Consider the following 27,092-nt stretch of genomic DNA (forward strand, 5'->3'; position numbering starts at 1 on the left):
AGATCCAAGAGATAGGATCATAGACATAGATCATAGATGTGAACTCAGATCATCCTATGCTCTTTCTACTTTAGCATGATTTCTAGTACTAATCATCCTCCTTTCCAATCTTATCATATTACTCTCTTGCATACACATTATACTCTAGTCAAACTGGTTTTCTTTGTTCCTAAACATGCTATGAGCTTCCTTTATACCTCTAAGCATAGTATTCTCTAAGCCTAGAATATCCCCCTCCTCTTTTTTGTTTGTTGAATTCCTACCCATCTTTTAAGTATTACTTCTTCATGAACATCTCCCTGATTCCTAATTTTTGATAATGATCTTCTCCCAAAGGCATCCCATAACAATACATTGCACTTCCTTAACAAATTTAGCATGGAGTATCACATTATACTTGTTTGCACTGTTCCTTTATTGAACATTAAATTTCATAGGACTATTTCTTCTCTAAATTTTGTATTTCCTCTAGAACAGAGCTCTTCATATGGTATTAAAAACTCTTAAAGAATACAGTTTGGGGTTCTTTTTTATTTTTAAATTAAAGCTTTCATTTTCAAAATATATACATAGATAATTTTCAACATTCATCTTTGCAAAACCTCATATTCCAATTTTTTTTCCTTCTCTTCCCCCTACAAGTAATCCAATATATTTAAACAAGCACAATTCTTCTATACATTCTTCTACAATTATCATGCTGTACAAGGAAAATCAGATCAAAAAGAAAGAAAAATGAGAAAGAAAACAAAATGAAAGCAAACAACAAAAGTGAAAAATACTATGTTGTGATCCACACTTAGTCCCCACCGTATTTTCTCTGAGTGCAGATGGCTCTCTTCATCACAAGACTAATTGAACTGGCCAAACTCACCTCATTGTTGAAAAGAGTCAACTCTATCATAGTTGATCATCATATAATCTTATTGTAGCTATGTACAATGTTCTCCTGGTTCTATTCATTTCACTTAGCATCAGTTTATGTAAGTCTCTCCAGGCCTCTCTGAAATCATCCTACTTATCATTTCTTATAGAACAATAATATTCCATAACATTCATATACTATAATTTATTCAGCCATTCTCCAATTGATGGGTGGAATCCACTCAATTTCCAATTTCTTGCCATGACAAAATGAGCTGCTACAAACATTTTTGCACTTGTGAGTCCTTTCCCCTTTTTTATGATCTCTTTGGGATACAGGCCCAGTAGAAACACTGCTGGATCAAAGGATATGCACATTTTGATAGCCCTTTGGGCATAGTTCCAATTGTTCTCCAGAATGGTTGCACTTCACAACTTCTAATTTGCTTATATCGCTCTTTATGTCTAAATCAAGAAGCCATTTTGACCATATCTTGGCATATGGTGTTAGGTGTAAGTCAATACCTAGTTTCGGCTATACTAATTTCCAATTTTCCTAACAATTTTTGTCAAATAATGAGTTTTTATCCCAGAAGCTGGAGTCTTTGGGTTTATCAAACACTAGATAATTATAGTCATTAACTATTGTGTCTTGTGAATCTAACTTATTCTACTGATTGACTACTCTATTTCTTAGCCAATACCAAATGGTTTTGGTGACCACTGCTTTATAATATAGTTTTAGGTCTGGTACAGCTAGGCTACTTTCATTTACATTTTTTTCATTAATTCCCTTGAAATTCTTAACCTTTTGTCTTTCAGAGGAACTTTATTATTTTTTCTAGCTCTGTAAAAGAATTTCTTGGGATTCCGATTGGTATGGCACTGAATAAGTAGATTAATTTGGAGAGGAAAGAATATAGTTTTTGAATGAATGACTGTGGGTAGGAATTTATTGATAGGATGGGCTCAGAAATGAAAAATAATAAAAGATAAAGAATTTTCAACATGGATAGCCCCTCAGAAATCACCTAGACTAATTTTTTTTTCATTTTTAAAAAATCTTTTAATGTCTTAGGTTGATACTCTGCTTTACTTCTTGCCTTGTTTATTTTATGTGTTCAAGGTTTGCAGGGCTTGAGAAATTCTACCTGTTTAATTCATTATAAAATATTCTCGCCCCTGTTTTGTTTTGTTTTTTTAATAACTTTTTATTGACAGAACCCATGTCAAGGTAATTTTTTACAGCATTATCCCTTGCACTCACTTCTGTTCCGATTTTTCCCCTCCCTCCCTCCACCCCCTCTCCCAGATGGCAAGCAGTCCTTTACATGTTGAATAGGTTACAGTATATCCTAGATACAATATATGTGTGCAGAACCGAACAGTTCTCTTGTTGCACAGGGAGAATTAGATTCAGAAAGTATAAATAACCCAGAAAGAAAAACAAAAATGCAAGCAGTTTATATTCATTTCCTAGTGTTCTTTCTTTGGGTGTAGCTGCTTCTGTCCATCCTTAATCAACTGAAACTGAATTAGCTCTCTTTATCAAAGAGATCCACTTCCATCAGAATACATCCTCAAACAGTATCGTTGTTGAGGTATATAATGATCTCCTGGTTCTGCTCATTTCACTTAGCATCAGTTCATGTAAGTCTCGCCAGTCCTCTTTGTATTCATCCTGCTGGTCATTTCTTACAGAACAATAATATTCCATAACGTTCATATACCACAATTTACTCAACCATTCTCCAATTGATGGGCATCCATTCATTTTCCAGCTTCTAGCCACTACAAATAGGGCTACCACAAACATTTTGGCACATACAGGTTCCTTTTCCTTCTTTAGTATCTCTTTGGGATATAAGCCCAGTAGAAACACTGCTGGATCAAAGGGTATGCACAGTTTGATAACTTTTTGAGCATAGTTCCAAATTGCTCTCCAGAATGGCTGGATGTGTTCACGATTCCACCAACAATGTATCAGTGTCCCTGTTTTCCCACATCCCCTCCAACATTCCCCATTATCTTTCCCTGTCACTCTAGCCAATCTGACAGGTGTGTAGTGGTATCTCAGAGTTGTCTTAATTTGCATTTCTCTGATTAATAATGATTTGGAGCATATTTTCATATGTTTATAAATAGTTACAATTTCTTCATCTGAGAATTGTCTGTTCATATCCTTTGACCACTTCTCAATTGGAGAATGGCTTGATTTCTTAAAAATTAGAGTCAATTCTCTATATAGTTTGGAAATGAGGCCTTTATCAGAACTCTTGACTGTAAAAATATTTTCCCAGTTTATTGTTTCCCTTCTAATTTTGTCTGCATTTGTTTTGTTTGTACAAAAACTTTTCAATTTGATATAATCAAAATTGGTCTGAGAGGTAAACTATCCTATGCTCTTCCAATTTATTTATAATCTCATTCTTTATGCCCCTTATGAACACATTTTGACCTTATCTTGGTGTACAGTGTTAAGTGTGGGTCAATGCCTAGTTTCTGCCATACTAATTTCCAATTTTCCCAGCAATTTTTGTCAAATAATGCATTCTTATCCCCAAAACTGGGATCTTTGGGTTTGTCAAACACTAGATTAATAAAGTCATTGGCTGTTTTGTCCTTTGAACCTAACCTATTCCATTGATCAACTAGTCTATTTTTTAGCCAATAGCAGATGGTATTTTTTTTTTAAATTTTGTCAAAGAAACTGAGATTTTCAATCTCAGAGAGCTGGATCAGGGTAGATTTCTTGCCTCTCCCTAAGAAACTTCATAGTTAAGGAGAGTACAAAACTAGATGAACCAGGTCACATATTTCACTGGCCTCAAGAAGTGTCAGGTTAGTGGCAGAACTAAAAATCAGAATTCAGATATTCTAATTCTCATTCCACTGCTCTTTGGACCACACCACAGTAGGTCAAAAGATAGATAATAGGAATTAAAAGATGTCATAGAATCCTATACTAAAATATCATGGAAGTGGTGGTGGAGAATATAGAAAATAGGAAAAGATGAGAAATTTAGGAGTTAGAGTGAGAAACTAAAAAAATTCCACTAATCTGATTAAAAAGAGCATGAACACTGTGTGTTCAGTCATGAATAACTTAAGTCTTCTCCCTTAAAACAATGATCCAAGACAATTCCAAAGGACTCATGATGGAAAATGTTATACACATTCTGAGAAAGAACTAATGGAGTCAAACTGCTGATCTAAGCATACTATCTGTGTATTTTTTTTTCTTTTTGGTCTGTTTCTTCTTTCCCAATATGACTAATATGGAAATGTTTTACATGATTGCACATAAATAACTTATATCAAATTGCTTGGGGAGGGGGAGGAGAAAGAAGGGGGGGAAATTTGGAACTCAAGATTTTTTTGAGATGAATATTACAAACTGCCTTTATGTGTAATTGGTGAAAAAAAAAATTATTTTTTGAAAGCCATGCAGAAAGAACATTGAATTTTAATTAGGAAAACTGCATTCTAGTTCTAGCTCTATTATCAGCTCCCTCAGCCTCAGTTTTCTCAATTCAATTAAACATTTGTTGTTATAATACTGTTTCAGGATTATTCCCTCTAACTCATACTCTCACATTTGCAGGTGGGATTCTTAAAGGGTAGATGCTACCTCAGGTTCTAGAACCTATAGGTATCTATCTCTAAAACTAGCTAATGACCACCACACTCACTTGTGAACTTTCCCTTACAGGAAGGCAATAAACACAATTAGCTCAAAACAAAGGAATTTTCTAATATGGCATAGGAAGAACAATAGAAAATTAAACATCCCTACTATATACTTGGGGTGACCTTGTTATAAATACATGTAGCATTTGTGGAAAGAGTAGGCAAAAACTTAAGAATATGAGAACAGTAGGGTGTATAGCTGGGGAAAACACTCACTCCTCTGTACTCTTTATTGCTGGATCTCAAAGTCCTTTCTTTCCTTGTACAATCTTCTGTATAGTGGAACTGTCACTGTCCAGAGCTGGCTCTCTAAATTCCAAATCTTACTCTGTTCTCTGCTACCAGGGGGTCACATTCCTTGAAGATTTTTCTGATCTTAAATAGCTATCTTTTTTTTAACCTGGTTCTATCTGAAGAGAGAGAGAGAGAGAGAGAGAGAGAGAGAGAGAGAGAGAGAGAGAATATGAATGTGTGTGTATGTATATAAACTCGGAAGTGCTGCCTTTTGCCTGGGATCTCTCAAACTGCTTGCTAGATACAGTGTCTTTTTCTGAGTAAGTAGCTACATTGCTAGGCACCACGGGTGATTGGTGTAGGTGGACAGAGCTTTCCTTCTTTTCCCAGAGATGAGGAGCTATGTTTCCTTATAACTGCGGGTTCTCTTCAACTGCCTCAAAACTATTGGATTGTGTTTTCTAAGGGTCATTGGGGAGGTGGAGAGGGAAGGAAGATGGCCAATGATTATTTGTTTCCTCTTGACTCAGAGACCAAGTATTATTTGTTTGCTTATTTTTTTTCTTTCTTTCTCTTTTTTCTCCCTTTTGAACTGATTTTTCTTGCTCAGCATGACAAATTTGGAAATATGTTTAGAAGAATTGCACAAGTTTAACTTACATAGGATTGCTTACTGTCTAGGGGAGAGAAGGAAAAAAAAATTGAACACAAGGTTTGCAAAGGTGAATGTTAAAAATTAACTTCACGTGTATTTGAAAGAATAAAATACTATTTTTAAAAATTTAAAAATCAAATCAAATTACTGTTCATTAAAAAAAGAAAGAAAAGGTTTAACAAGGTGTTAACACCTACTTACAAAGCAACACCTCCTTATATATAATAAAATTCTCTGACTGATATGACTGAATTGGATGGGATGTGGGAGATCCACTCTTTATCCCCTGTTATAGTAATAAAAAAGTATTGAAGTCAATTCTAATGGATGTGGCTCTTTTCAACAGTGAATTGATTCAGGCCAATACCAATGGACTTGTGATGGAAAGAGCCATCTGCAGCCAAAGAAAGGACTGTGAGGACTGAATGTGGATTATAACATAGTATTTTCACCATTTTTGTTGCAGTTTGCTTATTTTTTGTTTTCTTTCTCATTTTTTCTTTTTGATCTGATTTTTCTTGGGCAGCATGATAATTGCAGAAATATATATAGAAGAATTGCACATGTTTAACATATATTGGATTACTTGCTATCTAGACAAGGAGGTGAAAGAAAGAGAGAAAAACTGGAATACAAGGTTTTTCAAGGGTGAATGTTGAAAACTCTCTTTGTATATATTTTGAAAATTAAAAGCTATTATTTACCAAAAAATTAAAAAATAAAATAGCATTGAATTAGATGATTTCCAAGATCTCTTCCAAATTCCAGACTCAATTCTATGATACTAGAAAACTTTCAAAACAGTAAAACAGGGATTCTGAGGAGTCAATCATAATAGTTAACATTTATGCATACTCTAAGGCTTGCAGAGCACTGTATTTACATTATCTTATTTGAACTATCACAACAACTCTATGAGGTAGGTTGTTATTTAATCATTTTAGTTATGTTCAACTTTTTGTGATTCCTTTTGAGTTTTCTTAGCACAGGTACTGAAATTTTATTATACTCATAATAACCCTATGAGACGTGTACTAGAGGAAATATTAACTCCATTTTACAAACAAGGAAATAAAGGCTCAGAGAGATTTGACTTGCTGTAGTCACACAGCTAAGTATTATGAGAGGCAGAATTTGAACAAGTGATCAAATCCAACATTCTATTCTCTGTGCCATGAGGCCAAATGATATAATCACTGAAGAGAAAGAGGTCAAAGAATACTTGCAAGAAACTTAAAATAACCCTAGATAGTAAATTTTATTTAGTTGTCTTGAAAATGTTCAACAAAATAACTATGAAATAAAAAGTATTGAACTATATTTCTAACACTACTAATTCTAAAATCTATGCATCTTTACTCACATAAAGTTAGAACTATAGAAGGGAATAACCACTATTCTAATATTCATAATAGAAAAGTCATGAGGACATAAGAGAGATAAAAGAAGTTGTTATTTGAGAATAAAGGCTAAGTGAGAGTGACCTGAAGCTGTATAGTAATAGAAAGGCTCCTATAGAGTGAAATGAGGCTATTAATGAACTGTGAGATTAACTCTGGGAAAGAAAAAAAACAACCACAGCGAATGCTCTAGTGGAAAGCAGGAAAGTAATTTAAAAGGACATTGTATCTCATGTTCATAGAGGTTTTTTTCCCCCTTCAAATAATAAATGCCCTCCCTACCCCCTTCCAAGAATCCTTACCACGGAAATTGGGTTGGTAGGGGCCATGGTGACCAAGATGCCATTTGCCTGTTGGAAAACAAGAAAGGTGATCAGCATGATTTCCTGTTCACAATCTCACTTCATTTAGAGAGCTGAGAAAACACACTGTCCTTCATTAGCTTTTTATTTTAAAAAGAGGAACCAAAAGGTACTAAAAGGAGCTGTGCTAAGCAAGTCCTTCCTTCTAATAAACATAAGCCAGTGTCACTGGGAAACAACAAGAACAAGCAGCCCAACTAAACAAACAGGAAAGAGAAGGGAGAAAGGAAGGTCAGCTACTGGGAAATCTAAAGAATTCAGGGGATTGAAAAGGCTGCCTCTGCCCTCCCTTTAGAGAGGATTGAGAGGGACAGAGTAACAAGTTGTCTATTCCTTCCTCCTCCCTACCCCCAATCCCATCTTCCTTATAAAATTAAAATTTATATGAATTATTGAAGAAGGAATAGATTCCCACACACTTTGTTATCAAGAATATCTGCATTCCTGCCTGCCTCATCAACCTCCCCTTTTGCCACACATTAAATATGGCTAAAATGAGAAGGGAAAGAGAGAGCAAAAGAATAAATCCACAGAGTATTTCCTTCACATCTGCTATATTCCCAAACTGCAAAGTAGTTTGGAATTCTCAAGGACTATACAGAAATCCAGAACATGAAGCTGGGAGCATACCAAACCCTGGAGAGACACTAAAGTAGGATTTTTCTTGTCTGACACAATGAAATAAATAGTACACTTCAGCTTGATTTCCCTTAAAATCATTTCATGGTAAACTGGAAGGGTCCTTTTATTGAAGATAGATAAAGTTATTTTGAGGAATGCATTTTGCTCCTTTTCTAATCAAAACAGATCTCTAGTTTACCAGAGGAAACTTAAGATAGCAAACAACACACCCAGCATGAAGACTCAAAGCATTTGGTTTTGTTGGCATAATCTCTCTACCCATGAAGTCTGTTTAGGGAGAATAGCAGGAAACCCACTGGATCTGGCTCTCTGAGATTGAAAACAACAGTTTCCCTAGCAGCACTAACACCCTGATGATGCTGTGGAGATTTTCATATTTTAAGAAAGATAAACAAGAAAAGAAGGGAGAAAATTTATTAGACTAAAAAACCCCACTACTTATACAGTAAAAGGCAAAATGGAACTGGCTTGAGCTAGGTGAAGAGACAGGAAGGAAGGAAGGGAACAAGCATTCATTTCACAACTACTATGTGCTAAATGCTGGGTTAAACACTTTAAGACATTATCTCATTTGATCCTCACAGTAACTTTGTGAAGTGGTGCTATTATTATCACCAATTTACAGTAGAGGAAACTGAGGCAGCCAGAGGTTAAGTGACTTGACTAGGATAACATAGCCAGGAAGTGTTTGGGGCTGTATTTTAAATTAAAGTTTTCCTATATCGAAAATGCAGAGGGCTATTAGCACGCCAGCTTTTAATTCAATTCAATTCAACAGGCATTTATTAAGTGAGTGCTGGAAATACAAAGGCAAAAATGAAACAGTCCTGGCCCTGAAGAGTCTCTTGGGAAAATACCAAGTATATGAAAAGTAACACAGCCCAGAGCACTTAGGTGGCACACTGGATAGAGTGCTTGACCTGGAGTCTGGAAGACTCATCTTTCTGAGTTGAAATCCAGCCTCAGGTACTTATTAACTGTGTAATCCTCAGCAAGTCATTTAATTCTGTTTGCCTTAGTTCTCATTCCTTAGAAATATACTATTAGAACTGACTAATAACAAAGTAAGAGGGGAAAGGGAAACAGTTTTCTTTTAAATCTTCCCTTTGAAGACTCAAAGTATGTGATAGCCCAAGAAAGGTTTTTATTCCAGTGACCTCTAATAATTTAGAAGACAACTTTAAAATTCCCCTCTTCTGTCTGAAATATCTTGGAAACAGAAACTGGACATGTTTAACTTAGCAATGATCTGAACTGGAAGAGCCTTGCTTACCTTGATCTGTTCATTTCCAGCACTAAAGTGTTGTAAGCCTAATACCTTTAATTTAAATGAGCTGGAGAAGAAATGGCAAACAACTTTAGTATCTTTGCCAAGAAAACCCCAATGGGGTCAGGAGGAGTTGGATACAACTGAAAAGTGCAGCCTAATTTTAAGAGAGAGAGAGCCCTAAGAACTCAGAATCAGGAAAGGCTTTGTTTAGGAGATGGTAGTTGGGCTACCCTATGTGAGAGATTCTATGGATTCCCCAGGAGGGATTCTATGAGGGAGAGGTAAAGACAGAAAAAGTTTGTTCTATAAGTGAAACTTGTAGTATTACCTATCATTCCTGTGATGTAACCAGCCTCTTGGAGCACCTGGGCTAAGGTGGTCTCATTGAGTGGAAGGCCTCCTACGGAGCTGATGGCAAAATTGTGGGTAACTCCATTTCGGACTCCAAGCCTTCCTGTAAGCAGGCTGGCCCGGGACGGGGAGCAAGTCGAGGCTGGTGCATGAAAATCCACAAACCTGGAAGGAAAGAAACCGTGGGAGAAAACTAAAAAACATGGAATTAATACCCAATAAAAGGAAATCCATTTCAAAGAATTGTAGGTTTGGAAAGAAATCATTTAGTCCAACTGCCTCACTTAACAAGAACCCAGGGGCATGGCTCCAGCACAATGAAATTTAGAATGTACTGATAGTTCCTATATTCTAACAGTAGTACAAGCAACTGGGCTCAGCATCTAGTTAACAATAATAATTTGCAAAAATAGAAAGCTTCTCTTCTCTTCTCCCCAGCAGTAGTATTCCTATAAATAGGTCTTAAGGTGCCCACAGATTTTTATTTCCCTTCTTATAGGACAATGTTCTGGGGTCTTACTTCTTTGCATCCCATGCTGTCTTCTCCATCCTGCAATTGAACTGAAGCTTCTGAGGGCAGGGACTGTATCCCATCTTGGAATTCCCCATACCCAATACACAACACCTTGTGCATAATGCTTAACAGATATGTGTTGAATGGAATGACTGGTCTACAAACAGTCCTAGATTAAGCATGTAAGTAAGGATATGATGTAGTGGAAAGAATACTGGATTTGGAGTTTGAAGAGTTCAATACCAATATGGCTGAATCTCTCCAAATGACCTTGGATAAATCACTTAACTTATCTGAATCTAATTTCTTTATGTGAAAAAAATAAAATTGTTGTCTTATATGCTTTTTATCATCCCTTCCAGTTTTGACATTTTATAAGACAGAAACCTTTTAATCAATCAGTTTTACATCCTTCCCTTTCAGAAGCTGTGATTAAATTGCTAAATGAATGAATTTGCATTTCACCTCTTCTTACCATCCCACAGTAGATGGGGGAGGTAAGTAATAAAGCAACAAAGAGGCTTTATTATTTGGAAAATGTTCTTTTCCAAGTCAACATGGGCAGGCTGTGACCAACTGAAGGAATGAACAAAGGCTTTTAATTAAAGGCTGGAAATAGAATGTAAAACAAGAAAAATATGAAGCCAGATATTAGAGTGGAATAGCTAATAGAAAAACCAATGTACATTAAAACTTACACCAACCAAAATAATCTGAGATTGAATAAATTAAACATATTAGATTTACAGTACTTTAGTGTTGGAAGTGTTGGGATCAACAAGGTAAGTGAAGCCCTTCCAGCATTGCTTAGTTAAATAGATCCAGTCTGTTTACAAGAGATTTTAAAAAAAGAGAGGAGAATTTTCAAGTTCTCTTTTAAATTAATAGAGTTCACTGGAATGAAAACCTCCCTTTAGTTATCACATATTTTTAGACCTCAAAGAGGATTTTAAAAAAATTATTCTCTTTCCCCAACTACTTAGATATTAGGCAGTTGTAGTAGTATATTTCAAAGGGAGCAGAGAGCTCAGCCATCCTGATTATAACAAACATAACTGACTATAGAGTCCAGCTAGCTCTAGACCACTTTAATTTCTACCAAGAAATTAGGGTTTACTGAATAATGGGCCTCTCATCATGTGACCATAAACTTATCCATATCTTCTCTTTCTACTCCATACCTTTCCTTCCACCTCTAGCTCCAGAAATAGTAATCAAAACTGTATAAATATTGCTGGAAGGGAGAAGATGATATACTCTTTTTTTTTTCTACTTGTGTCTGAATGGGTTTTCTTGGCAAAAATACTGAAGTAGTTTGCCATTTCTTTCTTCAGTTCATTTGTAGCTGAGGAAATTGAGGTATACAGGATTAAGTGACTTGCCTAAGAGTCACACAGCTAGTCTCTGAAGCAAGATTTGAACTCAAGAAGATGACACATTCTATCCATTGTTCTCCCTATCTGCCTTCTTTGATGCTGGAAAGAGTGTGACAACTAACTACCTGCCCTATAGTTCCATTCGCCATCCCTGTGACTTCCCAGGCCATAACTCTCTTCCTAGCCTACCTCATACCTTAATCTTTTATATTCCCAACTACAATATGTGCTTTTTGAGGGCTAAGACTGTCCCACTTTTGTATTAATATTTAGTATCTGGTACATAGTAAGTGTGTAATAAATGTTTGCTTTTCATTCTGTACTCACAGTGTCTGAAATTTCATCCTTAAAACTTTAATCTTTAGAATTTTTCTTTAAAATGCAAATACTTCAGAAATACACACAAAACTCATTCAATAATTCAGTTAATATGTATACCAAGATGGTTCTTGTTCTCAAGAAATTTATAACTTGCAAGATAAAATGTTAATGTACCCTATTTGATTACAACATATGTTATTAATATTTCCTTTTTACAAATAAGAAAACTTGATTTGGAAGTTAAGTAGCCTGTCCAAGGTCACACATCTAGTAGACAACATTTGAACAGAGCTATCTCGACACCACTTTGTAGTTAACCATATTGCCTCTTAAACAAATTTTAAGTGATATTTTCCTTCTAAAAAGAAAAGCAGACACCTAAAACCATTGCTCAAGAGCAGAGAAAAGATGCAGAAAAAGATATTGAGTGTTGGCCTCCTTCTAAAATTTTCCTGAGACTAGTACTGCTCTTTATATTCTGAAACAATCTCAATGCTATCAATTGTATTCACCTTGAAATAGTGTACTTTGCATGCTTCATCTCAATTCCTTTTTACTACTTATATTATCACCTTCATTTTTAAATTTGAAATTTTTATTAATATTGCTTATTTTTACATGAAATGTCCAAATGTATCCTTCTCCTTCCCCAATAAACCATCTCTTAAATAAAAAAAAAGTTCAATAAAATTAACCAACACATCAACTGAGCATGACATTTATACTGCAAAGAAGGGAAGGGGGGAAGGAGAAGTATGTTTTCATTCTGTGGGACAAACTGGTCATTATAATTACACCTCAAAGTCTGAGGGTTTTGTTCTTGCTATCTTTCCATTTTTATATTGTGGTAGTCATTGCATATAGTGTTTTGATTCTACTTCCTTAACTCTACTCATCAGGTTTTCTAAATTAATTTTTTCTTCTTACAGTACATTAATATTCTACTATGTTAAAGCACAATGACCAACCATTCCCCATAGTTGTGTGATCTCTAAGATCAGTTGCTTCTTCTATAAAACTCAGGAAGAGGAGGAAGATGGATTCAATGAAACCTAAAGTCTTCTCCAACTTTAAGTTTATAATCCTTTGATTCCTAAAAATCACTTACCCTGTTGGTTTTACTTTTGTTCTCTATAAAATGGAAATCAATTAATTAATCAATAAAAATATATTTGTGTTTGCTTTGTGCCAGGCACTATAATAAGTGTCGAGGATACAAAGACAAATATAAAATGGTTCCTGCTTACCTAAAGCTAGGAGAAAACAACATGATGTACATAAGCATATATGTAACTTGTACAAAATACATACAAAAATGTTTTGGGAAGGAGAACATATGAGTTGAGAAAGGCAGTACTTGAGCTGGAGGACTGGAAGAAAGGTGGTGCTAGCATTTATGTAGTACTTTAAGATTTACAAAACACTTTACAAAGATTATTTCATTGATCTTCACAACAGCCCTGGCAGGTAGGTGTTATTTTTAACCCCCAAATAGAAAGAAACCAAGGTTTATAGCCCAACAGGGAAGTTAGGAAGAGAGATAGATTGACATGAAAAATGAGTTTTGTTTTGGCCATATTGACTTTGAAATTCTGACAGGAAATCTAGATTTCCTTAGATAATTATGATTCTGATTAGATTATGATAGATTAGATAATGATATAGGAGAAAATACTAAGGTGATAGGAATAAGCACTTATTAAGTACCTATTATGTATCAGGCATAAGCATTTCATCTACTTTTATGATGACTGATTATATAAATCTGAAAGTCAGCTGCATAGAAATAACAGCTAAACCTATGGGAGCTGATGAGGTCAACCAAGGGAGAAAATGTAGAGAAAGAAGAAAGGGGGAAAAAAGAGTCTTGGAAACACCATAGTCAGGGAGCAAGACACAGATTTTTGAGCAAAGAAGATGGAGAAGGAATGTCCTGAGCTAGCTTTCATTTCATTAGCCAGTCCCTTATTTTGACTACCATCATTTACCTCATGGTTTAAGGAGTTATAGAAGCTAAGTGATACAGAAAGTCTGTACTATTATTGCTATTGATCTTACTCTTACTTCTTCTGTATTGTAGTTAGAAGTAAAATCCCATTTTGGATAGAGGAAACTTTTATACTAAGAAGAGCTTACTGTAATTCCTTTTTCTTAGCATTAACAGGTTTCTCTGAAGCACTGTAGTCTTGCAAATGTACTTAACAAAAATGTCACAAGATTTTTTTTTCATTGTAACTTTTGCAAAGGTTTTGCTTTACTCCAACTAACTTGAATAATAGAAGTCTTTGCTGAAGTCAGTCAATATTTATTAGTATCCAGCTTGAGCAGACAGTCTATTCTGAGAGAACCATCATCTCCCAAAGTCACTGACAATATCATTTTTAGATTAACTGTGGGAATCATAGGTTTTCCTCCAGACAACAGGCAACTATATCTGAAAGTGCAGTAGATCAGAGATCAATATGGGGAAGAAAAAGATTGTCCATGGGTTAGGTTCCTATCTCTAGACAATTAACATTCAAAAAAGATTGTTCACAAGCTCAGGCATGTATCACCTGGCCAACTTGTATTTATACATCTATAAGATGTAGGGCCAAAAGAAACTTTATAGGCCCAAAGGATTTTTTTGCTCATTGATAGAAACTGATTTTAGAAATGGGGCATTTTCAATTTATATATGTATATATGTTTATATTTCATATGTGTATGCATATTTATATTATATAAGAAATCCATCATTATATCAAATTGCAGTCAAATAAATCCTGCAGTTCTCAAATGAATACTTACACTTCTACTTATATTAGTGTGGAAAAGGCAAGTATAGGGCCAAAAGAAACTTTATAGGCCCAAAGGATTTTTTTCTTCTGGAAGTACCCATTTCAATTAAGAGTGGTATCTGCACTCCAATCACCCTAATAGGAATTAATCTCTTAATTAATGAATCATATCTTTCAATAAATCTTACAGGAATATAAGGGAGTGGGGATTTCATTCAAGAATGAGAAGGTTAAGAATATAAAGATTATATGTTTTATGTTGATTGATTACCTCCATTCCTTGGTTGAATAACAACTCCCCCCTCATCCATTTCTATAAAAGGTATCTGATTTAATTATCTTCTCATTCTATAATGGTGCAACCATAAATATATAATATTTTAAAATTAATTTTGCAATATGATTTATGGGCATCGGCCTAAACTTATTCATATTATACTGTTTCCTAGTATTGCCAATAATTCTTGTCAAATGGAGAATCCTTAATTAAGTAATTAATATTTTCACTTTCATTTCAATATACTGGTGTAAACCAACAAATGCCTTTGAAAGTGATAAGTCTAACTTGGGTGATCTCTATAACTAATGACTTGTTTCAGATAAAACCCCTGTCAAGTCAATGAAGAAAAAGCAAAATGTAATTCTTAGAATGGGTTGATATTTTCAATTCAGCAAATAGTTTGAGAGGCTACAGAGCATAGGCAATGGAGAACTAGACTTATACTCATGAAGAAAGGTTCTGACACTTACAAGTTATAATTTTGCAAGTCACTTAACTTTCTGAACCTTGATTTCTCTGTTTGTAAATATAGCCATGATAAAACTTTCAATACTTACCTCACAAGATTGATGTGAAATGTTTTATAAAAAGCCATTTACAAATTTTCATAAAATTCACAAATATTAAGTGAGATGCTTTATATTAAGCTATCTGCAAATTTTAAAACATATTATAGAAGAAAAATTCCATGCTCTGCATTTTGGACACAAATCTACTAGGGACAAATTAATTAAATTTTTAGGAAAAATTAGTATTTAGGGAAAAAATATCTAAAAGGATGCAAATCTATGTTATTTTAAAAAATCTCTCTGGTCAAGCCTTGAATGATGAAGACTTAGGCAATAATTTTGATTTAAGAAACAAAATAATAGTCACTTTACTGTCAGGGGATCCTGAAAGAGAGAACCTATGGGGAAACAGAATGTTGCTCTCAGATCTCCCTATATTTTTTAATTTTTAAAGAGAGCATAATTCTTCCCTGAACTCTGATTTTATTTCTTTTTAGAAATTGGTTAGGTCTTTCAAAGACCTATAATTATAAAAATATAATTTTTTAGATATTTCTAAAAGAGGTAATTAGAGTGAGTATGAAAAGGTTTGTCCAGAATTTAAATATTAGTTGTTAATATTATCCAGGAGAATCATGTCCATAGACCCAGTCTCAAATAGTACTTCTCCCATACAGTCATAACCAGTTGAATTCTAGTCCTTAGTCTATATCTGCATATAACAAAGAATAAAAGACAATGTCTCTCTCAACCTGTTTTTCTCCCTATAAAATAGTTAAAATAGCAGCTCATATCACAATTAAAAGGTCCTTAGTGAGATCTTCCAACAGTTCTAAGATGAAAGGGTAAGTAGGTTATACAGTGGATAGTGTGCAGATCTGGAGTCTCATCTTCCTAAGTTCGAATCTAGTCTTAGACACTTATTGGTTGTGTGATTCTGACAAAATCACTCAACTCTGTTTGCTTCAATTTCCTCACCTGTAAAATGAGCTGGAAAAAAAAAAAAAGGAAAGCAACTTTAATATCTTTGCCAAGAAAATCCCAAATGGGATCACAAAAACTTGGACATAACTGAACAAGGGGGCAGAGAAGAAAAGAAGAGCAAATACTGGCTCTAGAGTGAGAGAACTTAGGTCCTACATTAGCTCTACTACTAACTCTGTGTGTGTGTGTGTGTGTGTGTGTGTGTGTGTGTGTGCGCACACGTGTGCACGTGCACATATGTGTAAGACAGGGAAACAGACTTTTAGTATTTTGTTCAAGTTCTGAATCTCAGTTTCTTCCATAAAATGAATGAACTGGACTAAATGACCTTTATATTCCCCTCAAATTCTAGATCTTTGGATTCCACATCTAGTGCTCTTTCCATTATGGATACTCTTTTATGTTTTGATACTGTAAAGATAAATGAAATTAAGACACATGAGAGTTCTTGGAAGTGAAGATGCTGTTCTTTATATTTTAATTCAACAAAAATTTATGTAGGGTTTAGAGACTGTGCTATAAAGATAAAAATGAAAGCAGTTCCTGCCCCTAAGGAACTTTTATTTAATGGGAATGACTTTTTTTTAATCCTCAGGCAAAGAAGGTCTCAAAGAGAAAATAATGACAAAAACTTTGAGGTATATAGGATTTCTACCCTTCTTTCACTCAGCCAAATGGAGAATTCTACTTCCTCTGCAACAATTGATGATATCACAGTGTAATATGAATATTCTCAGTTCTATCCATGAAACTTAAAAATTGAAATCACACCTTGGCAGGTAAGATAAACTAAAACATTATAGAAATAACAGACTTTAATTTTGTGAGCTTTAGTCTAAATAACATCCAAGAAAGTTTTTCTCTAATGTTTCATACTGATATGGAGATGGTGCTGGGTTATTTCTTGAAGATGCTTATCAGTAGAGCATGAACTTTAACAAAGAATATTTTCCACACTGGAAAGGCTTTGAGTATGATCCAGAAATATTCAAGGAACAGTCTTTTAAAAAATTCATATTATATCATCTTGTATGTAGAGTATGATAAATTTTGAGGATACAACAATTCTTAAAAACTATCTGCTAGGGCATCTCTGTGGCACCAGTCCTGGAGAAAGAAGAACATGAGTTCAAATCTGTCTTCAGATACTAGCTGCATGACTCTGAGCAAGTCACTTAACCCTGATTGCTTCAAAAAAAAGAAAAGAAAAAACTGCCTACCAAGTAAAAGACTGGTTGTTTTATATATCAAATGAACCTTTTTTAATATTTAGCAATTTAATATTTAGCTTTTGGACCTTCCTTGATACAAAGGCAAAAGTTTTTGTTGAAAGGTAAAGGGGAAAAGCCATCTATGGCTTCCTGATCCCAAGAAAGCAATATTGCTTTAATCACTGAAGGAAAAATTGATGTGATTCAGTGAACACAATATGCTATGAATAAAGCCTTCCCACAAATGGGCCCAAAATTATGCTTTCCAGTTAAGATTTTCCAGTTAGCATTTATACTATATAACCAATGATAACCCAGTTATCCTTGGCACAAAACATAATAGAAATGTCCTCTTCTCTTTCTCTCCACTGTAAGACCAAGCTACATGGACAGGAAGGCTAAGTTAAATTATATAGGGTCAAGGACGTTGGAATTAGTCTCCACTTCCTCTCTAGTCTCAACTTCCAAGTGATTGACCAGACATATGATTGAGAATAGATCACAATAATTGGAGCTGGAAAGGACCTTTAAAATCACCAAGTCCAACTATCACATTTAACAGAAGATAAACTCAAGGCTCATAAAGGCAGTTAGAAAGCAAACAGTGAAACTGAAATTTGAATTTGGGTCTTCTAACTCCCAACCCAGTGTTCTTTTTATTGTATACTTTACATTTCATATCTCTCCACAATTTGCCAGGGATCTCTAATTGTCAAATTCAATGGCTTTCTCTCAATTTTCATTCTCATTGACCTCTTTGCAGCCTCTGAAATTGTTTATTACCTTGATATTCCCTTCTTTCTAGGTTTCTAAGATACCACTCTGTCCTGATTCTCCTCTCACTATCAGATTGCTTCTTCTCAGTTTCAGATCTTCCCCTGGGTCATCCATTCTAACTATAGATGTCCTTCAGGGTTCCCTCCTAGGTCCTCCTCTCTTCTCCTTCACCTGATGATCTCATCAGCTCCATATCTTATCATATTTATACTAATGTTTCTTCAAGATTACTTATCTTGCCCCCAATTTCATGCTGATCTCTAATCTTGCATCTCCAATTGCCTTTCAGATATCTTGAAATGGCATCCAATGGATGGCTTAAATTCAATCTATCCAAAACTAAACTCCATATTTTTCTCCTTAAACATTTCATGAAAATGTTTATTAATGTGTAACATAAAGGTAACCCAACATTATGCTTTAGCCTCCGATTTCCTCAAGCCATGTCTTACTAAAATGACAAGATGTAGCCAGAGCTACTCATAATCTTTGAAAGAAAGGTTATGGCAACACTGGAAGGCTTAAGTATAAAAAAAAAAAGTGGAACAACATGATAGAATACCTGTGAAGATGGAGAGTTTGGTATGTAGGAAGGAGTCCAGGAAGGCAGAGAAACAGGAAGGCTCCATGGAATATGAAGATGGAGCAACTTAAGGTAGGAAAAGTCCAAGAAACCTGAATTTTCTCCCCCCACTTCAAAAGAGGAAGTCATTGGTTCTCAATACGTTCACTTCTTTATTCCTTCCCCATCTCTAATGAAGACAAGAATAGAAAGTGCTAGAAAATCATCCTTGTGTGGGTCCTCAAACTACAGACCCCACAGGCCAGATGCAGCAGCTGAGGACATTTATCCCCCTCACCCAGGGCTATGAAGACCCACAAAACAAAGTTTTTGTTTTTACTATACTCCAGCCCTCCAACAGTCTGAGGGACAGTGAACTGGCCCCTATTTAAAAAGTTTGAGGACCCCTGTAAGAAGATGAGAAGCAGTTAGGGTCACTAAATCCTGAGTCACCTTCTTTAGAGGAAGAAGCAACACCGTCTGCCCTAGTACATATGACTTCTCCTTGTGTATTTTAATCTTTTCTTAAACAAAAATGTCAATATGTTTTTAAAATGCAAGAATATGTAGTACAATTAGTGTTATATTTGCCATTCTCTACATTTACTGACAGGAAGAAAATTATTAAATACTCCCAAATCAGTTTTTGGAATTTCATAAGCAAGCAAGATAGAATAAAGTCTGCTATTTCCCAAAAACTATGAATATTTGAGAATTGACAAAGACTAGCAAAAATAAGTAATGGTAGCAGTCCTAAAAGTATGTTTCATATACTTTCATGACTTTTCTGTTCTCCCAGTTTTTTACCCTAGTTGAGATTTTCATTTCCTATCTCCTAGACTACTATAATCACCACCAAATTAATCTGTTCCCAAACTCTCCCCTGTCTAATCTATCCTCCATACAGATAACAAAATTGGGTTCCAAAAACACAGATTAGATTATATCACCATTCCCTATTCAAATATATTCAATGGCTTCTAAGATAAAAAAAAAAACTATGTTCTCCCTTCTCCTTGCCACACCTCATAGAAGTAAAATTTAGATACCACTTTATAAATGAGCACTTTCCTGAACCCAGTCTCCCAGGGCTTTTAACATTTTCACCTCTTGAAATTACTTGGTTTCAATTATCTGTTTGTATATTTTATCGCCCTATTAGAACATAAATTCCTCAAGTGAAAGAAGTATTTCCTTTAGCACAGTGGTTTGAGCATAGGAGCATAATAACATAGCACAACATAATAGGTACTTTTAAAAATGCTTGTTAAATTTGATTAGATATCAATCAATTAATAAAAACAAAACAAAACAACTCAAAAATTGTCAGTTTGAGATCATCTAACATCAGTCAGCCACCTCTCTCACTTCCATCATATGATCACTGCGGTATGAGCATTTTGTTAAAGAAAAAAATAAAGAGGTCAACAAAAAGAATGCAGAAAGAGCCCTCCTGTGTTCTCATTTTGGTCTTGGTTGAGAACATCTCAGAGGGAAACACTTGAACAGAATGAAAAACCCTAAGTAACTATGGCTTTAAGTCTTCTTATCAGTATTTATCTGATATGTTAGGGATTTAAAGAATTAATTAATTAGGATTTCTATGAAGACTTTCTGTGTTGTACTAAGTTGGTAACTTTTCCAAACTCTATTTTTGCAGATTAGAAAAAAATGAAATCCAAGAGTGACTGATGTTCAGATATGTATTATTAGCATTTGTTTGTAGGATAAAGTGGTAAAAGTTATTTAGAGCCAGCATTTAATGGATAGCTTGGCTCATTTCAGGGCAACTTCCCAATAATGTTTATGACATTTAGACATTAATGACATTAGATACTTCCTAACTGTGTGACTCTGAGAAAGTCACTTAACTCTGTCTGCCTCAGTTTCCTCATCTGTAAAATGAGCTAGAGAAGAAAATGGCAAATCACTCCAGTGCCTTTGCCAAGAAAATCCCAAATGAGATTGTAAAGACTCAGACATGATTGAAATCACTCAACAATGTATGGACCAAATGTGTGTTTGAGGGTATGCTATTGAACTGTTTATGGTAAAGAGGAGATCATTTTCATCATGAGATGGTATATATTAACAAATATGAGATGGTCAGTGATGATAGAATGGGTACCATGTAATTACTACAAATAGACTTAATCCTTATACTTCCAGAAATTCTTGATTAAACCTTGTGAGACAACTGAAAGAAGGATGGTTTTCTTTGTTAAGACTCACCTCATCCCCTCTGAAGCCATTTTATCCAATTGTGGAGTGTCCTTCGTCTCCGCCCAATTTGCTCCCAAGTCACCCCATCCCATATCATCAGCCAAAATGATTACAAAATTAGGCTTCTCAAGACCTGTATACCCATAGAAACAAAAATCCACAAGACAATAAAACAATCCTGTTACACTTGCACCCAGCAGCAAAACTTTCAGGAAAAGTATCTCCATACTCTTAAGAGGTTGGATTCATGTAATCAGGAGCAGAGAAACAGGTGGTACTATTCCAAGTCTTTTCTTTGGGTATCTGCTACTTGCCTTAATTACAACGAAGTCCCTTGAGAGGCAGAGGAAAATTAGGAGCACCCAAAAAACAATTTCCCTTTGGGTTGTGGCAACACCAAGAATGAAGTTAACAGATTTTGATTCTGGGAGGTGAGGAGTTAGGGAAATTGGAAGCTCACAAGATAGCCTTACTTTTCTTGTTAGTGAATTTCATCATTCACCAGACATGTGGATGCACATATTAATTACATTGACTTTGGATGTTTACATCTGGAATCCAGGTTTTTTTTTCTTCTTTTTTTTTTTTTTAAACAGGGCATATAGTTCCAAGTGTTGTTAACCCCACATTCTTCTGCAGTTTCCGTATCACAGTCACTTGGAAAATGACTCAGCTATACAGTTATGAAAATAACAAACATGTTATTTGAACTCGAGGCTGGTCTCACATCTGCTTGGGGTGCCGCTCCCTATGAGATAAGTTCAGGCAGCTGCAGAGCACCTGGATGTTCTGGTGGATGCAGTGGACATTGAGGGAAGGTTCAAATTCCAGATGGTAGAGTGCTTCATTTCTTTTGCACGTTTTTCTGAAAATATACAAATACACACCCATCACACACACACACATATTAAAGAAGAAAATTAGAGTCAAAATTGCCAGCACAGCTGTGTTTCATTCAGTAAGTTGGGAAAGAATGACTTTTCCATGACAACAGATGTTTTCTTCCCTATTCAAATATTTAACCTGTACATCAGTTTCTCTGCCTCCAAAATAGTAATGATACCATTTCCAAATGACCTGATTAACAAGGACTGGAAAAAACAATAATCTTTCAAAAACACATTGCCAGCCTTGAAGGAAAGGAGTAGAAAGAAAGGGGAATGACTTCACTAGGATATTATTCTTTGAAATAATGATGCTATCATATAAAATTGTCATGCAAATATTCTTATTAATATGGAATAATGATACTAATAAACAACAGCTAACATTTATACAACATTTTTAAGAATCATAGGTCTAGAACTAGAAGGAACCTTGATAACAATCTAGTCTTAACTCCCTCATTTTACAGATGAACCAAAAGGCCATGGGATATAAAATCACTTGTCCAGGATCATACACCTTACATATACTGTAGCATTTGAAAAAAGGAATTGTGGTCTTTTTTGAATCTGACATGGTTCCTTTAAGAAAGTATCTAAAGAGATGGTGGAAAACTAGATTATCATGAATCTGGGCTTGGACAAGCCTAGAAATTACTAGAAAAAAAGAAAAGTGGTCCTTTTAAACTAATTATAACTTAAGACTCCTTGAGAACAAAAATTAAGAAATCAGAGTGGGAAATGAAATCAGCATGAGGCCAATAGCTCCTTCATTCACAAGGTCAGTGGGCAGAGGCACTGAGATATATAAAGGACATCAATTTAAAATCAGACATTCAGGGAGGGACTGAGAAGAAGGCAGAGCAGTTCAGAGTATAACAGGATAAGTATTTCCATTCAACTAGAAGTAGCATTATGACAGATGCTATTTTAATTAGTACACTAACAAAATATATATTTGATGCTACAGGTTAACTTAACCATTCACTGTCAGTCAACAAACATTTATTAAGTACCTACAATGTGCCAGAGGCTAAGAGCTGACAATATCAAAAAAATGAATAAATAAAAAAAATTAAATTCCCCCAAAACATTATCTACTTTCAAGGAACTCAGAGTCTAATGGGGAGAGAAGTATGCAAACAACTGTACAGAAATACAATAAATTGGAGATAATTCATAAGAAAAGAATTCATAATAAGGAGGATCAAGATAGACTTCTTAACAGAAGGTGATTTTGGTTGGGATTTGAAAGCAGAGTGAGCAGTAGAAGGAAAAAAGAAAGTCCAGGAATAGGGCTCAGCTAATCAAAATTAGCTGGAAGCTGAAGTATCTCTTGTGAGAAAGAACAAGGAGACCAGTGTCCCTAGATCAGAGAATATGATGACAAAAGGAGTAAGGTGAAAGAAGACTGGATACACATGTGGGGGGCAGTTAATGAAGAGCTTTAATGCCAAATTGAGGATTTTGGATGGCTAGATAGCACAGAGATAGAATGCCAAACATGAGACAGGAACACTCATCTTCCTGAGTCAAATCTGGACTCAGACACCAACTATATATCTTTGGGTAGCCTTTTAATTGTACTTCCTTATCTGTAAAATGGCCTGGAGAAGGAAATAGCAGACCACTCCAGTATCTTTGCCAAGAAAATCCCAAATGGGATCCTGAAGAACCAGACACAACTGAAATGGCTCAGCAGAGGTGCTAAGAAACCCCTGGATTTTATTGAGAGGGATGAGAAGGACTGACTTCATTTAGGTAGATGAGTAGAGAGTGGACTGAAGTAGGGAGAGACTTGACGTAGAGAGGCCAATCAGAAGGCTATTGTAGGGTCTGGCAAGAGATGATGAAGGTATGCATCAAGAGTTAGAGAAAATAAGGAAGTGTATGTTCAAAATGTTGGGAGGTAGAACTGAAGGACTTGGCAAAAGATTGTGTTTGGAGTGGAGGGCACAAGTGAGCCTGGGTGGCCAGGAGATAGTGATACCTTTGGCAGAAATAGGAAAAGCGGGAAGGAGAGACAGGCTTGTGGGAGGCAGAGAAAGAGTTCAGTTTTGAGCATGTCAAGTTTAAAATGTCTACAAGACATTCAGTGCAAGGTATCCGACAGGCAGTTGGAGATGTTAAGACCGAAGGTCAAATCAGAAGTTAGGGCTTAATAAGTAGATTTATCAGCATCAAGAATAATAAGAATTATTAGCATAGTAAATTGTATATCACTCTGCTAAGAGTCAAGTTACAATGTGTCTGACCACGACTAATCAGATCAATACAAGTTTGGAGTACTCTGCCACAGGTCAGACACAAATAGTCCCTATGAACATTTGGCATGGCTGTTCTAACTTTGTCCATCTTGCATTTCTTCTAAGCTAAGTCAATTCTGCTTTGCTCATAAAGCACAGTGAATCACTAAATTTCTTTCTGCCTCAGTTTCTTTTGTAAAATGAGCATAATAACCTCATTTACCTTGCAGAGTTGTTTTGAGGATCGAATGATGTAAATTATAAACTACTTAACACAGTCCCTGTTACATAATGAGGGCTAAAAAAAAAGTTAGCTGCTGTTATTATCATTATTATTAAACTGGATTCTCTTTCTTAGGGACTTTCCTGGATTTTCTTTTTAAAGCTACTGAGGTTAGAACTCTAAACAGTTTCATTTCTTTAAAAGTAATGATTTTGGATTGATTCAGATAAAATAAGAAATTTGAAGGTACAAATTTAAGAAGAAATATGCCCCCCCAAAGGAACAAATAGAAATTATTTTCTTTATTGTTTCTAATATAAATTTCTTAGGGATTTTAAAAGCTAATTGTTAATACTTACTACTAGAAAAGCACTGACATCAGATAATGAACCTAGCCCCTCTCTCTCTCTCTCTCTCTCTCTCTCTCTCTCTCTCTCTCTCTCTTTCTCTCTCTCTCTCTCTCTCTTTCACAACTTTCCCCTCTCCTATCCTCCCTAGAGAAAGATTTCCCCATTCTGTCCTCATTTTTTTTATTAAAGGTGACAAATCAAGCTAAGATTAAGATACTTGCTTATAGCCACAGCTGGAAGTCAAAGTCAAGTCTGAGACTTACAGATCAAGTGCTCAGATGAGTCTGGCCCCAGAGATCATTCTCTCTACATTTTCTATCTCTTTTCAATACTCCTTTATTCTTCCCACACAAATCATTAAAAAATATTATAGAGATAGCAGGCATAGAACAAAGGGAAATTTTAACTAATGGAGGGGGGAAATGCTTCATGCTGACAACCTTGTCATTCATTGACTTGACTTAGCCATTCATTTAACAAAACACTTACTAGATAGTCACATAGTGGATATAATCTTATATACCTACTATGTGCTTAATTTGCTCAACCCACCCCATTCCCCTGGGATAGGATTATAATAGGATGAGAAGGATTTTAGGAACCACTTAATCCAATTCTCTCATTTTACAGATAAAGAAACTGAGGCCTAGGGAGGTTGTGACTTGCCAAAATTCATATAGCTAGTGAGTATCAATCATTAGATTCAGAGACCCAAGAAACAATGCTCTTTGCACTCTACCATACTGTTTGCCTGGAGGCTCTGAATATATCATACACAAATAAATAATACAGTTCTTATCCTCAAAGAGTTTATAATATAGCAAGACATACTGAGAAGACTGCTGGACAGCAGACCGACTTTGAATCCTATCTCTGATATTCTGAGAAAATCAATCTTCAAGATAATCACTTTCTTCATATACAAAATGAGGATAATAAGGAATATTTATCAAGCAACTCCTCTGTGCCAGACTAAGTACTTTATAAATATATATTATATTTTAAATATAAATAATAAATATTTATAAATATAATATATAAATGTTAAATATAAATATAAATGTTATACTTTATAAATATCTATATGAAGTAGGTACTATTATTATCCTCATTTTATAGCTGAGGAAACTTTGGCAGACTTGGTTTGCCAAAGTGTCATAACTAGTCCAGATTTGAACTCTGAATCCAGTCCCAGTGTACATTAGTATTCATACAAGATTGAGAATTCTAGGTCCTCCTCATGTTAGGTAGAACTCTCCAATGACAGATTTCTGAGAGGACACGGACAAGAATCACATGAGAAAAATAAGCCTTATGGATTGTGATCATCATTCAAGGGAATACCTGCATTAGGTAGATCACAGATCTATTGATTTAGAATACTGGCATACCTATCTAGTTTATGGAGTTATTGTAAGAAAGGTACTCTGGAAACTCTAAAAGTCTGTAATAATAGATGAGACAGGATCCCAACTGACCATAATGCATGCATAAGAGCATGAGTTGAGTTGACATTGGCCTATATATACATTGTCATGTGTACAGATCATGAGTACAAATGAAGGACTATGAAAATTTTTAGAACAAGAATTAGAATGAATGGGATATGGAGGGATTTTAAAAGATTTCACAATGACTATCTCACACAATAACTTGCACAAGAAGGATCTTTTTTCTTCAGTCACTTGTTACCCCTCAAAAAGACCACAAGTTTGAGTTGTTGAACCAGATTCCCCCAGTATGTACATAAACTCCTTTCCAGTGCTTCAGTTCCTCCTGGCAAGTAGCTTCTACCCCAGATTTATCTGTTTTTAGCAATAATCTCAGCATGTTCCCTCGTCACACATTCTTAACAGAGGAGATAGGTATATTTGAATTTTTTTTCTGCTTCACTGCTTATTTTGGGGCTAGAAAAGCCAGTGAACATGATTAGGTTGTGAAGAGAAGAAAAAGAAAAGGAAACAAGTTGATGCAAATGAACAGAAATCATGCTTCACTTGAAAATTCTTTAAGCTTGAAAGTCTAAGACAGGTCTTGAAGGAAATATGTAAGATGTCTTCAAATAGTTGAAGAGCTGTCATGTGAAAGAAGAATTAGGTTTGTTTTGCTTGGATTGTTTTGTTTTGTCAATGGTCACAGAAATAAGAATAATGAGTAGAGATTTGAGAGAAGCATATTCAGGCTTGATATCAGGAAAAACTTCCTGGCCATTATAGGCTATCTCAGGAGGCAGATGATCATTTTTAAGGATAGTACAGTGAGAACCTTTTCTAATGTCAAAGTTAAGATATAGATACCAGATATTTCTATTAACTAAAATTCTATGATTTTAGGAAGAATAATCCAAGGATGAGATAGCCAGGTTGAATAACTGAGAGCTAAAT

The 27,092-nt window shown here is 35.1% G+C and overlaps 2 protein-coding genes across 7 annotated transcripts in view; one reads left to right on the plus strand and one right to left on the minus strand.

Annotated features, from left to right (window-relative positions):
* ARSG (arylsulfatase G) overlaps positions 1–27,092 on the minus strand; it is a 996,823-nt gene that overhangs the window by 90,310 nt on the left and 879,421 nt on the right. For all 6 annotated transcript variants that reach the window (XM_051995241.1, XM_051995243.1, XM_051995237.1 and 3 more), the window contains 3 exons: positions 21,015–21,870; positions 9,446–9,633; positions 7,146–7,193 (listed from right to left, as the gene is read on the minus strand). In XM_051995241.1, the coding sequence (XP_051851201.1) occupies positions 7,146–7,193; positions 9,446–9,633; positions 21,015–21,232 (454 nt within the window). In that variant the 5' untranslated portion in view covers positions 21,233–21,870. The remainder of the gene's footprint in view (positions 1–7,145; positions 7,194–9,445; positions 9,634–21,014; positions 21,871–27,092) is intronic.
* SLC16A6 (solute carrier family 16 member 6) overlaps positions 16,704–27,092 on the plus strand; it is a 94,469-nt gene continuing 84,080 nt past the window's right edge. The window contains exon 1 of the mRNA XM_051995244.1: positions 16,704–17,011. The gene's annotated coding sequence lies outside the window, so the exon portion shown is untranslated. The remainder of the gene's footprint in view (positions 17,012–27,092) is intronic.

The sequence above is a fragment of the Antechinus flavipes genome, chromosome 4 (assembly GCF_016432865.1).
Source record: "Antechinus flavipes isolate AdamAnt ecotype Samford, QLD, Australia chromosome 4, AdamAnt_v2, whole genome shotgun sequence".
Taxonomy (NCBI): Eukaryota; Metazoa; Chordata; class Mammalia; order Dasyuromorphia; family Dasyuridae; genus Antechinus; species Antechinus flavipes.